Consider the following 15,091-nt stretch of genomic DNA (forward strand, 5'->3'; position numbering starts at 1 on the left):
ACCCTGCTGCCAGCACCTCTGTGGGCGCCATTTTTCCAACCACACTTGCTCACTACGTGTCTCTGGGTCACACTTTGGTAATTCTCCCAACATTTCAAAACTTGACTCATTGTTTGGGTCATTACAGTCGTCTGTGAGCCGTGATCTTCGGTGTTCCTGTTGCAGTGGCTTCCGGCCACGGCGAACCACGCCCACGGAAGACCATGAACTTCATCAATGTCGTGTGCATCCCGACGGCTCCCCACACCGGCCGTTTCCCCACCCTCCCCCTCTCCTCGGGCCTCCCTGGTCCCTGAGACACAACAGTGTTGGAATTCGGCCAGTTAGAGAAGCCTGCAGTGGTCGCTAAGTGGTGTCCGGTGAAGGAAGAGCCGCGTCTCTCGCTTTACGTCAAAGCTGGAAGTGAGTGCGGAGAGGAAGGCATGTGGAAGGCGAGAGAGGCCGACAGCTTGGCCTCTGGCCCCAGACAGGGAGCCTGGCCGTGGATGCAAAGGAAAAGTTCTCGAAGGAAATGCTGCTCAGAAAACAAGAGCTCCCCTGCCAGAACTACTGCTCGGGGCGCCTGGGTGGCTCAGTCGGTTAAGCCTCTGCCTTCGGCTCAGGTCATGATCCCAGGGTCTTGGGATCAAGTCCCGCATCAGGCTCTCTGCTCAGCGGGGTCTGCTTCTCCCTCTCCCTCTGCTTCTCCCTCTCCCTCTGCTTCTCCCCCTGCGTATGCTTTTTCTCTCAAATAAATAAATAAAATCTTAAAAATAAAAAGTCCAGCGAATATTAGTGCTCACTGGCAGGGCACCTGGGCACCCAAGAGCCTGGACGGAGGTGGACGATGAGATTAATGTTGGTTCACGCCTGCTGCCGCGACAGCCAGCCTACAGATCAAGGAATCACTTTGATCTTTAAGTCTTATTATCAAGAAACGCCTGTCCTAAGGCTGGAGCTGCCATCAGAGTGATTCCTCTGATGGATCGGGGCAAAGTCGATGGAAACGTCCTGAAAAAGATTCTCCGTTCCAGATGCCGTCAAAAAGATCCGTGACATCTGGGAAGAGTCAGACTATCCACGGGGGTTCGGAGGACGTGGATTCCAGCCCTCGTGGGTGACGGTGAGGGTCCGAGTCTTGAGTGGGGGGCGTCCCTGCCACTGTGGTGGAAACAGCGAGAGAACCAGAGCCAGAAGCGGGGCGGGAAGACAGGACTGAACGGCCACAGTCTCCCGATCAGTCTTGAAAGACGGCGGCGAGGCTTCTTGCGGGCAAGCAGAGAAGGTGTGTTCCTGACACGGAGACTGCTCCCGGGGGAGAGGCCGTGCGGGCGGCCGAGATGACATCAGGGGACCTAGACTGTCCCGCACACCGAGTCACAGAGCAGCGGCAGGCTTGGGGAGGACCGACTCCCGTTTTGGAAGAAGTTCTCCCGTGGGTCAGATGCTGTCCAGCAGCGTCGCCTGCTACCGAGAAATCGTTCGTGCAGGGAAGAGCCCGTTGGTGCCACAAACGTCCTTCCTGTCTCGTTTTAAGAAATTGCCGCGGCACCCCCGCCTCCAGCCCCCGCCACCGGTCAGCAGCCGGCGCCGTGGGAGCCGGACCCTCCTCCAGAGAAGACGGGGATGGGCTGGGAGCCCAGGCCGCGGTGCGCATGGTTAGCAAGGAGGAATTTTTAACGGAGGCACGCACAGTGACTTCCCAGACGTGATGCTACCGCGCGTGTAACAGACCACAGCAGAGTGCGAACTTCCGCACGCGCCGGGAACCCTGCAGTCGTGTGACTCTGCGCCACGACGCTTTACTGTGGAGTCTGTGCAGAAGCTGCGGGGTCTCCTTGAAGACCACAGAACACAGGGATGCAGCAGCAGGAGGCACTCTGCTGTGCCCTGACGTTCCTGAAAGTGTCCTCACGCAAACACCCAAGAGGGCCTGGCAGAACGGGTCCCTGCCTGAGCTGACCACAGCTAACGTCCTACTTACTGGTGCAAGACCGGACACTTTCCCCGGAAGTCAGGAGCAACACACTCCTGTTCGGCGCACTTCAGAAAGCACGAGCCAGGGTCACTGCAGGCACCCACTCCTGCCCTCCCGCCCCGAAACCTGCCGTCCTCCAGAGCGCCCGCCATGGGGAATACCGTTCTGCAGGGTCTGCGCTCTGGACTCCTTTCCCAGGTTCACGTGGAAGCCGCCGCCCAGCGCTGGGGTTTTGCCAGCACCTAGAGAAACAAATGAGACGGATTAGTCAGACCCTGGCAGGAAAGAACCACACCAGCCGACCCTCACAGCACGGGGCGTTTCTGAAGCAAGGACACCGTGGGATCAGCATTCGTGGCTGCAGAACTGGGGCCTCCCCTGCCACTCTTAGCAACTGGCAAACCTCCCCACCCTCAGGCCTGCCAGGACACGTGTGGCCCTGACCTTGAGCCATGGCAGGGGCCACACCCACCCACACTCTCTGACCGTGTTCCAGAGCGCACGCTGCCCCGTGGCAGCTAGAGAGAGCACAGCTCACCCGCGGACTACAGCTCACCTGCCCCGGGGCCCTCCGCGTGCCCCGCCTCTGCCCACGGCCGCTGGTCACTGCACCCGTCCCCCCAGGCATAGGACTGTGGGCCTCTGTGGTCCAGAGCGTACGAGCCAGCCGGCCTGCAGGAGGCACTCCTCACCCACCCGTGTGCAGCCCACCCACAGTACGGCAGCCTAGGGGGCCCCGGTCCCAAGGAGTGGCCACAGGCAGGCCTGCAGGCACTCTGCCTTGGGGCCTGCACCGATGCCGAGATGCCCCGGGACGGGCCATGCACTCCACTCTGCACGGCCCTGGGGCTGGGACTTCGCCGTTACACTGCGAACAGCCAGGCGGCCATCTGCTTGGCCCCAGACTGAAACGCCCCACCGTCGGGTGGCTGAGGAAAGGCAGCAGAGCGGGGAAGCGCTGTCCGTCCTACGGGCCAGTGAGTCTGTGAGCAAGTGTCCACGGCAGGCTGAGAGGCTTCTGCACGCAGGGGATGCCTCAGCTGCAGGACGTCGGGCTTGGACGAGGACACACGTGACAATGAAATGGAAACTCAGCTGGGAACCCAGATTGTGTCCGGGAACAGCCCCCAGGGAAAGCACATGACCCATGTCTGTGGCCAGCAGAGACCTCCAGATCACCCACGGGCAGCCAGCAGCACGGGCAGTGCAGAGCAAGCACGGCGTCCGGCATACCTAGGACCGCACCCGAACCCCAAAGCAGCACCCACAGATTCCTTAAAGCTCTCAGCAAAACATGTCCTAACTTCAGTCAGGAATGAGAACAAATAAGACACGAGAACATGGAAAAGAGCAACTGGTGGGCTCTGCTGGGCCACAAGCTGGGCTGGGCTGGCCAGGAGCAGAGCCAGGAGCCTGCTGCCCGGGGCCCGGCACTCCCAGCCCCACGGCAGAGCAGAGGGGCCTTGGGAGGGCAAGACTGCAGCCGGTCAGCGTCCTCACCTGCCTCCTGCGTGGTAACCATGGTTACCAAGGCCCCAGGACCCTCCCAGTGGCCCCGTCCAGTAGAGTGTGGTGCCCAGGACAGGGGTCACCTACCACCGGGGGATGGATTTGCTGCCACCCAGAGCTCTGCTTTCTACTGCTGCCCCAGCAGAGCACCACCGCAGACGTCCTGTCCTCAAGAAGCTGGTCACCCAGGACGGGGAGGGACAAGGACCAGCATTGAGTTCTAAAGGGCCTGGAGAGGGTCAGGCTGGCCCTGTTGGGGGCTGGAGAGCCGCAGGGCCCAGAGGACATTCAACCACCTGGACGGGCACCCAGGGGCTTCCCAAACCACCAGCAAACCACCAGCCAGTCCCCTAGAGCCTGACCCTGGGCTGCAGGGCTGAGGTCAAGGCTGCATCTCCCACCCTCCAGTTGCGGTGATGGTGGCTTCTTCCAACCTGGGGATCTCTACGTTGGCAATCTTTTCGTACGGGAACCAGGAGGAAGGCCCACACGCTCAAAGCACCTGGCCACGGCAGCCACACCTTGGCCTGTTTGTCTCCAGCACCTCCCCAACTTTTAATTTACGAAAAGAGAAACGCCACGTTGTCGTACTTAAAACGCATGTGTACTTTTAATAAACAACTGGACTCCTGCATTAGAAGGAGAGTAACAGGGTGCCTCGGGGGCTCAGGGGGTTAAAGCCTCTGCCTTCGGCTCAGGTCATGCTCTCCGGGTCCTGGGGTCGAGCCCCGCGTTGGGCCCCCTCTGCCTCTGCCTCTCCCCCTGCTGGTGCTCACTCTCTCTGTCTCTCTCTCCCTCTTTCTCAGATAAACACTGCCCTTAGAAAAGGGGAAGCGAAAGGACACTGAGGCGCCGGGAACCCTGCAGAGCCCCGCCTGCAGGCACGAGAACCGGGGCTGTCCCGCCGGCCCCCCCCGCCCCACTCCCCGCTCAGACACAGAAGGGGGCCAGGCAGACCCCACCGAGGCGCTACCTGATGCTATTGGGGATCCCTGCCCCCCCCACCGTGCTCTCTCTCAAATAAACAAAATCTTGAAGAAGAAGAAGAAGAAGAGGGACCGCACTCCGGGGGGGTATTAGTCGCCGTCTCCTTCCTCCTCGGAGTCTCACAAAACCGCCGAGGCCTCCCCCTTCCGCTCTCCCCAGACTTGTACTTGCTGTCCCCGTGCTGCTCCTGCCTGCCTCTCCCGGAGGACCGGCCACCGTGTCCCACACGGCTCCGTCCCAGGGCGGTCTCCCGACCGGTTCGCACACGGGGCCGGTGCACGCGCACACCCTTGCCCTGTGCTCCCCGAGGTCCCCAGAGTAGCCTCAGGGCATCAGGTGCTCTCAGGACACTCTGGGATCCGGTCCCCTCCAGACTCAGTGGCCCCGGCAAGCATGCTGGCCACCCGGAGGCAGAGTCTGGCACCCAGCACATAACCCCCACCAGGGCTGGGTCACAGGAGACCGAATCTGGAATGCGCACGTGCGTGGTACAAAAAGTGCGTGTTTGGCGGGTCTCACCGGTAAGGCAGGAGGCCGAGGGGCTCTGAAACCGGAAGCTGAAGGACTGCCTGTGCCTGGCCGTCAGACCCCATCAGGCTATTCCCGCCACTTCTCAACACACCAGAAATCTTCCCTGACTGCGCCTGCAACAAAAGCGCACCAGCGGGTTGTCACGGACAACTCGGCCAAGACCGCCCCCTCGCGGACGGCAGCAGAAGGCCCGATGCCACGCCCCGCGCCACCGCCACCTGCACACCCAGGAGCCGAGGGGACACCGTGAGACAGGGACCAAGGCCAGCAACACCAGCACCTCAACACCGGGGACAGGAGGCCGGGCTGCGGGGCCTCAGCACCCCAGAACCACCCCTGTTCACCCACACACTCCAACAACACGGCTGAGCACAGCTTTTAAGGACCCGACTCACAGGGAGGGTCTCTGTCGCTGCTGCGTGAGCCCTTCCCCAGACGCCCTGGAGGTGGGCTCAGCAGTCGGGACACGAGCCCCTCGGGGCCTCCCAGAAAACTCCGGGCCAGGCGATGGCAGTGCTGTGTCCCGGGACGCCGCCAGGACACGGACACAGGGTGACAGGGGGAGCTAAGCGGAGACCCCTCTCCACCCGATGCAGCACCCAAAGACCCTGTTCTGAAGGGATTAACCCCCTGATTCTGGAAGCCACTCAGCATGGAGCGCGGCGGCCGAGAAAGGCCGAGAAACGCTGCCAGCGACATCATAGACAGAGCAGCCCTGTCCAGCCTGGGCCTTGAGCGGAGTTCAGCCGACGTCTCCTGAGAGCAGGCACTTTGGCCAGGACACCACCCTGCGCTCAGAGGCCTAAGTCACAGGCGGCAGGGCCGGGCACGGCCAGGCAGGCAGGCGTGGGTCCCACCGTTCCCCAGGGCAGAGGGACCTTTCCCAGCGAGCGAGGGCGGCCCCGCTCCTGGGAGCCCTCCCCGTCCAGGGCTGGGGGCTGCAAACCTTCCTCGCGGTGTTACGGCTGCGGGGGGTCACCAACACAAGCGTGCGGAAAGTACTTCACCGCTCCCGTCTGTGACAATGCGGCGCTCACCGACGCCGCGACTGGCAAGCGCACGTCTGCAGCCGTGAAAAGCTGTGAGTACGGGGACCACGGCAAGAGCTCCCGGGGGAGAGGGGAAGGACCCCAGGGAGCAGGAACCGCAGGCGGCCTGGAGCTCCCTCCGCCTCCAGGCCGCGTCTGCAGGGAGCAGGGCCGACACCTCCAGGGGGAGGTCCACAGCAGGGTCGGCACCACCGGCGGCAGAGGGGACAGCCGGGGGAGGGCTGCTGCCTCCCTCAGGGTGGACACACGGCACCGCACACGCACTCCTACCCTGCTGGGAAGCCACACATAGGGCGAGCCCCTCCCCAGGGCAGCGGCAGGACCCCGCCTCAGGACCCCACTACGGCCCCAGCCAGGCTGACTTTGCCCACCGACTTGCCACTCTGGCCATGCCGAGCGCGTGCCGTCCTCACACAGCCGCCCCTCGTCTCGGCTGGCCGCCTTCCTCACCCCCATGCCCACCGGGTCCCCAGTAGCACTCACGCCACCAGCACTGGACCCCCGCCTCACACTGGGCTGGTCCAAGAGTATCTTCCAGGGACTCGGGGACAAGAGCTTCTGGGCCCCAGAGGCCAGGCCTGGCCCACAATGGGTGCTTGCCGGAAAGAGCCTGGTCGGGAGCCCCCAGAGGCAAGGCTTCTGGCCCCACGGTCCTGGCGCCTCATCTACAGAGTCCCAGCTGCCCCACTGTGCTGACTGTCCCTACGCAGCTCTCGAGGAGCAGGGAAGAGGGCTCAGGAGAGACAGTGACCGTGGGCCCCTGATGAGGGCCCATGGGAGGGATCTTGGGCCTTGAGCGCTGAGAAGCAAGCTCGGCCTCCAGGTGAGGCTGCCGCGGAGGAGGACCCCAGGGGAGCCCGCTGGCACGCGCTCGTCTGCCCGGGAGCTGGGGGAGCCCACGTCAGCAGGTCATGAGATCACGGCCCCCAGCGGGCACGGGGGCGGGGGGACGGTGGGGCACGGGGCCGCGGGCCCAGGAGCGGCCTCTCCGCCAGCCTGGGGGCTAAGAGCCCACGCAGCATCTGCAGCCCCCCCCTGCGGGTCCCCCGGAGGACAAGCCCTGGGACAGAGTCGGGCTGGGCTGGGGAAGCATCTTCACACCCGTGGAACCGCGCCTTCCCGGGGCACCTGGCTGTGAGACCGGCTTCACGGCACGCCGGCGGGGCGCCCTGCGCACGTCCGCGACTCTCTCGCGTGCCCTCGCCCCTGCAGCCTGTGTCCCCAGCTGCCGGGAGGGCGGCCAGTTGACAGGTGCGGGGTGTGGTCAGCACAGCGCCCTTCCACAGGGCACCCTAAGTGTCGGTTCCTACACCCGTCTGTCCTTCCTGTTGACCTCACTCTTCCCAGGGACTCGAGGGACAGTCTGACAGTGTGACAAAGCCACAACACAGTGCTGCGCAGCCCTCACGCCGGCATCCCAGGAAGTCGTCCCGGAAGAGCACGCAGACACGCGCCCTGCGTCAGAGAGGACCGGCGGAGAGCGGGAGGGAGAAGCCAAGCAGACCCCAAACCGCTGTTTGCTAAGCTCATCTGAGGCGGTAACCTCCCCGCAAGACAGGGAAGAAGAGAGAAGACGGGAAAGGAAGTGTGGGGCCAGGAAAAGGGGCACCACCAGAGACCCCACAGACCTCAAAGGATGAGGGAAGGGCAGCCACAGCTCTGCAGCTTAGAGCAAATGGACCAACCTGGACCCAGCCGTCCCGGGGAGGGTGACCGCGGATAAACTACAGCCCACACTGCCCAAGATCCGGGACTTGGGGCTGCGAACCGTCTGGAAAGAAAACCTCTGGGCCCAGAGGTGTCCACGGGAGAATGGCACCACCGCTCAAGGAAGCAGGAACACCAACGCTCCGACCCTCGACCGAAACACGAGGGACCGGAGCGGGTCGCCATGGGTCCTACTGGAGCCATCGCCTCGGTACCCACACAGCACCCAGCAAGCCGCGGGCACAGCGACTCCCGCGCGACAGCAACGCTCGAGGACCAGGCGGGCTTCCCGGGAAGGAAGGGCCGGTGGGCCGGGAAGCCGGCGACTGAGGACAGCGGAGCCGGGCGCGACCCCGGGCGCGCAGCAGCCGGTCCACCGCCGCTCGCGGTAGCGACTGTCGGCGAACCCGGCGCGGAACCGGCTTCCGCACCTCCGCAGCGGGAAACCTCGGGCTGCGCGCACAGTCCGCGGGCGGCACCGGCGGCGGCGGGGACTCGGGCCTCACCGACGGCAGCGGGACGCGCAAGCGGAGCCCCCGGACCCGGCCCAAGCGCTCCTGCGCGAACAGCCGAGACGGCCGCGACGGCCACGACCCGCGCCGCACACGCGCCCCCACGACGGCGGGCCGCTCCCAGGGCCTCGGGCCGCAGAAAGGACAGGGCGTGCGCCCAGGGCGCCCCGCGGGCCTGCAGCGGCGCCGGCCCGTCCAGCGCCTTCCGCAGCCCGTGCTCCGCCTGGGGAGGGTGAGGGTCACGGCGCAGCCACGGCAGGACCCGCCGCGGACGCCCGCGCCCTCCAGGGCCAAGTCCGCCGGCAGCGGCCGACGGGAAGACGCCGGCCCCAGACGTGGGCAGCCGGACACAGCCCGCGCGGAGCAGCGGGGACGGCGGCTCGCGGGACGGGGCGACCGAACTTTTCTTTGTGCTCGCGGGGCGGGCGCCCTGACCGCCGGAGCCGCCCCGAGCCGCCGTGCGAGCCGAGCTCTGGAGGGACAGGGCGGCCGCGTCCCCAGCGTCCGTCCTGTGAACTCCGCTCTCCGCTGCCCCCGATGCGCGGCGGGGACGGCCTCCGCTCGGGCACTGGGGACCGCCGGGCTACGGGACGGCTGCCACCGGGGACCGCACGCCAGGGCCCGCCGTGCCCCCGTGTCGCCCGCGTCCCCCGCGCCCCCGTGCCCCCCGCGAACCCCGTGACCCCCGCGAACCCCCGCCCCCCGTGCCCCCCCGGTCCCCCCGCCCCCCGCGACCCCCCGTGTCCCCCGGGTCCCCCCGCCCCCCCCGCGTCCCCCGCGCCCCCCCGTGTCCCCCGCGACCCCCGCCCCCGCGCCCCCGGCCGCGCGGACCCACCGTCCAGCGACACGAACTGGCCCACGGCCGACGAGCCGCCGCCGCTGTTCTCCACGAACTGCACCTCCGACACGATGATGTTGTCCTCGAGCACCGACCCGCAGCCGGTGCACACGGCGTCGCCGCGCGCCGTGTCCAGCTCGATGTCGGTGCCGCCGCAGCCGCGGCACACGCGGCCCGTCATGACGGCGGCGCCCGCGCGGGCCCGTCCGCCCCGGCCCCGGCCCCGGCCCCGGCCCCCGCCCGCCCGCGCGTCCGCCCGCCCGACTCTCGCGAGGCCGCCGCCGCCGCCGCCGAGCCCGCCGATTCGCCGCGGCAGATTCGCCGCGCAGGCTGCGGCCGCGCCGCCCGCAACGGTCGTGCCCGCGCGCCGGGGACGGGCACCGGGGCTGCGGCGCGGCCGCGAGGACTCGAACCCGCCACCTCCGGACGCCGGCGCCGCCGCCGGACCTCAGACCCGCGGACCCGCAGGCCTCACGGGCCGCGCGCAGGCGCCAGCGGTAGGCGGAGCCGGGCGGTGGGCGGGGCCTGGGTGGGGAGCGCCGCCGGGGACGGACTGGGAGCGGCGGGCGGAGCCAGGCAGGTGGGCGGGGGCCGGGCGGCTGTGGGCGGGGCAGGGCGGTGGGCGGGGCCTGGGTGGGGAGCGCCGCCGGGGACGGACTGGGAGCGGCGGGCGGAGCCAGGCAGGTGGGCGGGGCCGGGCGGCTGTAGGCGGGGCAGGGCGGCGGGCGGGGCCTGGGTGGGGAGTGCCGCCGGGGACGGACTGGGAGCGGCGGGCGGAGCCAGGCAGGTGGGCGGGGCCGGGCGGCTGTAGGCGGGGCAGGGCGGCGGGCGGGGCCTGGGTGGGGAGCGCCGCCGGGGACGGACTGGGAGCGGCGGGCGGAGCCAGGCAGGTGGGCGGGGGCCGGGAGGCTGTGGGCGGGGCAGGGCGGCCGGCGGGGCCTGGGTGGGGAGCGCCGCCGGGGACGGACTGGGAGCGGCGGGCGGAGCCAGGCAGGTGGGCGGGGCGGGGCGGCTGTGGGCGGGGCCGGGCGGCCGGGGCGGGGCCGGCGGCTGTGGGCGGGGCCGGGCGGTGGGCGGAGCGCGCGCTCTTCCCGGAGTCCGCCGGCGGTCCTGGAGGCTCGCCCCGGCTCCCCGGCTTCCGCCTGACCGTACGCGGCCGCCTGCGCCCCGGCCCCTGTAGCGTCCCCGCAGGGGCCCGCCGTGGCGGCACTTAGGGGCGCCTCTGGGTTCCCCTGGGCCCGACTCGCGACCCGCGCTCCGGCGCTGCAGGGGCGGCGCCCCCGGGCGGACGCGGACACGCGCGGGGCCGCGCTGCCCGGACCCTGAGGTCTGGGGGGTGGGGGACGCGGCCGCGCTCAGGCCCCCGGGACGCGCGCGCTCGCAGCGAGAAGCCGGCGGTCGGGTCGGCCTCGCCCCGGCGCAGCGCCCGCGGGTTGCACGTGGCCCGGGAAGCGGATTCCCGCAGCCCCCGGACCGGGCCGTCGCGAGCGCGGTCAGGACCGTGGGACACTGAACGGCCAAACGCCGGAGGAGGGGCCGCCCTGTCCCCCTGCGGGTGCTGAGCCGTGGCGGATCGCGCAGGGACTTCCCCGCGGCACGACCCCGCCGGGGGGCAGGCGGCCCAGCGCCCGCACAAGAGTCCAGCCGGGCCGGCCGGATGGCATCGGGCGAGAGCAGGTGCCGGCCGGGCTCTGTGCTGTGCGGGCCGCGGGCTGGCCTCTGAGCCTGGCCTTGCGTGGGCGCTCCGGCTCTCCCGCACCCGGCAGCGCCAGGCCCACTGCCCTACTGCGGCGCCGGGCATCAGGCCCATGCGGCCCATGCAGGTCCTGGGTGAGTCCCAGCCACAGGCAAAGATGCCTAAGAGGCCAGAGCCCGAAGAACTTATCTGAAAACCCTAAAGCACGGCCTTTTCTTCATAAAAATGTCTCACTCATGTCCAAAACAGGCAGACGATAGGAAAACGTTCCTGAAAAACCACCGGCCGCGCCGCAGCCGGTTGCCGTCCTGCGGGCTTGGCTCACCTCCCTCATGGGCCACCAGGGGAATGGCGGCGCTGCTGGGCTCACACCCGTCCCTCCCTGCCTGCGTGGACGTGAGCCCGCCCCAGCCCCCAGCCCCCTCCACCCACGCGGATTTTGTGCTGCTCCTAAGCAGTGCGGTGGGGTGTCTGTGAGACACGCGCACGCGCCATCCTCTTCCTCCTCAACACGGCTGGATTTGCTCACTGAGACCTTCTATTCGCCGCCGCTGCCGTGTCCTCGATGGCGCAAACTGCAGAGATAACAGAAAGTGCGAGATAACAGAGGGGATTCTGCATGGCATCTCCTGCTGAGGACGTGAGGCTGTTGCAGGGGTGAACCTCGTGTTCGTGGGCCCCCCCGCACGTGGGCAAACCCCACAAAAACCCCCGGGGTGCGTCTGGGGCTGCAGAGGTCGCACACCCTCCGCGCCCCGGGAGAGCCAAGTGGGGTGGCTGTGGTCACTCTCTGACTCGGCCACGCCGGGTCCTGCAGGGAGCGGAGGGCCGCCGCCAGGCTCCGGCTACTGCCAGTGTGGACGGGACACACTTGGGCGGGGGGCGGAAGGGAGATGTCCCCACAAGGACAGACAGCCGAAGGGGACGGAGCATTGGGACGAGCCCGAGACCGCAGCCACGGCGCCGGAGAAGCAGCCGGAGAGCTCTTCTCTCCAGCCGCCTGTCCTGCGCGCCTGCAGAGAGGCCGCGGGCCTCCAGACACAGGGCCCCTGCCCCGCCGACCCCGACAGGCCCCTGTGGGGAGCCGTGGGGAGCAGGGAGAGGAGGCGGTCGTCCCTGCTGGGCCCTGTGCTGGGGGGGGCATCTGGAGGGGAGCCCACCCTCTGGGACCTGGCTGCAGACCTCACAGGCCAGATGCACAGCCCTGAGGCGGGGGACAGGGAGAGGGCACGGGGGTGAACCCACGTTGTGGGGTCAGGTGGGGCACCGGGGAGCGGCTGGGCCACGGGCCCGGGAAGCAGGGCGGGCAGCAGTAGCCTGACCCTCATACAGAACTGAAGGCTTGGGGTCCTTGGGGTCCTTGCCATTCAGCTCTTTCAAGACATCCTTCCATTGTCTTCCTGCTCCCATCATTTCTGCAGAAAAATTCTGTATTATCTCTTTCTGTTGCACCCAGAGGATAAGACACCAGTTTTCCTGGATGCTTGTAAATCTTGACTTTCAGGAGTTTTATTAGGATGTTCCTAGGTGTATTTGCTTTGTACTTATGCCAATTAAAATTCATAGAATGTCTTTAATCTACCGTTTTTGTTTTTCATCTTTTTAAAAAATTCTTGGCCAATATCATTCAAATATTGCTTCTGCGCCATCGTCTGGGAGCCCTCTGCTCTGGGTCGGGGCGACACCCAGGCCCCATTAGCAGCGGGCACCGTGCCTCCCGCACGCAGCTCTGGATCTGTAGTTTCCATCGCCCCTGCCCTGCCCCTGGGTATTTTCTACTCACCCAGGCTCCACTTCACAAATCCTCTTTTCTGCTCTCCAGAACCTGTGGTTGAAATCATCTACTCGGGGGAGGCCTGGGTGGCTCAGTGGGTTAAAGCCTCTGTCTTCGGCTCAGGTCATGATCTCAGGGTCCAGGTTCTCTGCTCAGCAGGGAGCCTGCTTCCCCCTCTCTCTCTGCCTGCTGCTTTGCCTACTTGTGATCTCTCTCTCTCTGTAAAATAAATAAAATCTTTAAAAAAAAAAACCTTAAAAAAATCCATTTCGTTGCTGACGTCACTTCTCCAGCGTGCGTCTGGTACTTTCTCTTCAGACCTCCGTTCCCTGAATAAATTCTCCCTTTTTTCCATTTGTTTTCTTGCACATATTAACATTTTCAGGTTCGTTGCAGGGATTCTCCTATCTGGTGACCCATGGAGTCATGTTGACTGTTTATTCCTGGTTCGTGGGACCCTGTCTCCTGGCACACCTGATCATTTTGGGATAAATGAGGATCCCCCTGCTGGAAAACACTGAGGCTCGGGGAGACGTCTTGCAATTCAGAGAGAAATCATTGTTATTCTGCCACTCAGAGAGGGTAGGGGTCCGCTCCTTGATACAGTCAGGCACTGAGAGGGTTCCCGCTCTGTTTCGGGCTTGGGGAGGGTGCTCTGTTTTCTTGCTTGCAGGCATTGCCTCCTAGGGGCGGACCCCGAGCCCGAGGAGTCACCGGGGACCCCGGACCGTGCGGGGCAGTCCTGGACCTCCACCTCTGTGAGACTCCCCACACCTCGGCTTGCCTTCCCCCCCCCAACCCCCGCCCCTTGACTTTTATTTAGGTCTTTCTTAATTTCTCCCAAAAATGCTTTTGGGTTTTGTTTACAGCTTGGTGGAGCTGTAGCAGGGATGGAATACCCACACGTAATGATGTGTCTGATTTCATGAGTTTCCCTTCCGGCTTCTTCTTCGGCCCAGGGGCCACTTGCTGGGTTTGGCGAGTGCTGCCGCCCATGACCACAGTCAACACCATGACCTTCCTCCTGCCCCACTTGCGTCCGCGGCTCTGGAACTGGCCGTTTCTGCCTTCTGTCTCGGGTCTCCGGAGGTTTCCCAGTGTTCCCGACCCTCTCCGAGAACCACAGTGGGTTCACTGGATCTCTTTAATGCTTTTGTTTTCTGTTTCACTGATTTCTACTCTTGGTGTATAATCAGTTCTTTCTCTGCCTGGTTTTGTAGGGGGGAGACGAGCTCACTGACACGGCTTCCTTGCTTTATGATGCGGGCCTTGCAGTGCTAGACATCTGCCTCTAACCACCACTTTAGTTGAATCCCACAAATTTCAACGTCTTCAGATTTCATTTTACTCAATCTGCTGTTTTTTCTACTTTCTCTCTCGATTTCTTGGTGGACCAAGGGTTATTCGGACGCCCAGTGTTGAGTTTGGGGAACGGGATGGGGTGGTTGGCTTCTGGACGCCCCACCTGTTACACTCCCTGGGCGCACACCCTCTCCGCACACGGCCACACTCAGCCCTCGCGGCCACGCTGTGCGGCTGCAGACCCTGTTCCCTGCATTTCATGGAGCCCCTGAGAGTCTGAGGGGGGACAGCCCTAATCCACGTGCCTACAGCAGACAAGCCGGAATCCTGCCTGGATCCGCTGAATCTGTCCTCACTCTGGGAGCCGGCAGGGCTCACGGGCAAACTCCCGGAGGAGAGGGTGCAGAGACCCCCGGGGCCCTCCTGGCCCCTGCATGTGAGTGGGGAGTTTCAGGGAACACAGGGGCAGGGGTTGGGGATGGCAGCACCCACGAGGGCAAGAGGTTTGAAGAGTGTGGCTGGTTTGGGTGATGGGGAGAAGGGGGTGCCGTCAGGGCCAAGAAGATTTTTTTTTTTCATTTATTTATTTGACAGACAGAGATCACAAGTTGACAGAGAGGCAGGCAGAGAGAAGGGAGAGGAAACAGGCTCCCCTCCGAGCAGAGAGCCCGATGTGGGGCTCGATCCCAGGACCCCGAGATCACGACCTGAGCTGAAGGCAGAGGCCTAACCCACTGAGCCACCCAGGCGCCCCGAAGATTTTTTTTTTTTAAGATTTTATTTATTTACTTGACAGAGAGACACAGCGAGAGAGGGAGCACAAGCAGGGGGAGTGGGAGAGGGAGAAGCAGGCTTCCTGCCGAGCAGGGAGCCTGATGCTGATGCGGGGCTTGATCCCAGGACCCTGGGACCATGACCTGAGCCGAAGGCAGAGGCTTATTGACTGAGCCCCCCAGGCACCCCTGGGCCAAGAAGGCTCTGCTCAGACGGACCACAGAGCGAGTGAGCCACCCGAAGGTGGGTGCGGACACGAAGAACGGAGTCAGTGAGCGAGAACGCAGGGAAGCTGCCCCCTGGGGCACCTGTCAGGCCCCCCCGGGCGGCCCCCAGCAGCTGGCACACAGAAGATGCTCACTCAGCCCCTCGGATGGGCTGGGCCACAAGCTCAAAGGGCCAAGCATGGGGAGACAGAGGACATGACGCCCGCCCCCGAGCACGCACGAGGGCGC

At 65.5% G+C, this 15,091-nt stretch overlaps 2 protein-coding genes across 6 annotated transcripts in view; one reads left to right on the top strand and one right to left on the bottom strand.

The window, feature by feature from the left end:
* Window positions 1-9,324, bottom strand: part of BRF1 (BRF1 RNA polymerase III transcription initiation factor subunit) — a 45,331-nt gene extending 36,007 nt beyond the window's left edge. For 4 of the 5 annotated variants that reach the window (XM_045074557.1, XM_045074556.1, XM_045074555.1 and 1 more), the window contains exons 1-2: window positions 9,088-9,324; window positions 2,119-2,199 (exon numbers count right to left, since the gene is read on the bottom strand). In XM_045074557.1, the coding sequence (XP_044930492.1) occupies window positions 2,119-2,199; window positions 9,088-9,271 (265 nt within the window). In that variant the 5' untranslated portion in view covers window positions 9,272-9,324. Of the gene's footprint in view, window positions 1-2,118; window positions 2,200-4,972; window positions 5,110-9,087 lie in introns of those variants that run through there. The other variant, XM_045074559.1, reaches the window with a different exon arrangement.
* LOC123390512 (formin-like protein 5) lies at window positions 9,270-12,363 on the top strand. Its single transcript, XM_045074623.1, has 2 exons — window positions 9,270-9,587; window positions 11,036-12,363. Exons 1-2 carry the CDS (start codon window positions 9,270-9,272, stop codon window positions 11,261-11,263), a joined length of 546 nt encoding a protein of 181 aa, XP_044930558.1. The 3' UTR covers window positions 11,264-12,363.
* Window positions 12,364-15,091: the final 2,728 nt, after the last annotated feature.

Source organism: Mustela putorius, unplaced genomic scaffold, assembly GCF_011764305.1.
Source record: "Mustela putorius furo isolate JIRA1106 unplaced genomic scaffold, ASM1176430v1.1 tig00000129_pilon_pilon_pilon, whole genome shotgun sequence".
In the NCBI taxonomy this organism is placed as follows: domain Eukaryota; kingdom Metazoa; phylum Chordata; class Mammalia; order Carnivora; family Mustelidae; genus Mustela; species Mustela putorius.

Excerpts from the sequence above, each read along its gene's own strand:
- LOC123390512 (XM_045074623.1), top strand. The coding sequence starts at position 9,270 with ATGACGGCGGCGCCCGCGCGGGCCCGTCCGCCCCGGCCCCGGCCCCGG. Across the intron at positions 9,588-11,035 it reads GCCGCGCGCAGGCGCCAGCG|GCAGACGATAGGAAAACGTT; the intron begins GTAGGCGGAGCC and ends TGTCCAAAACAG.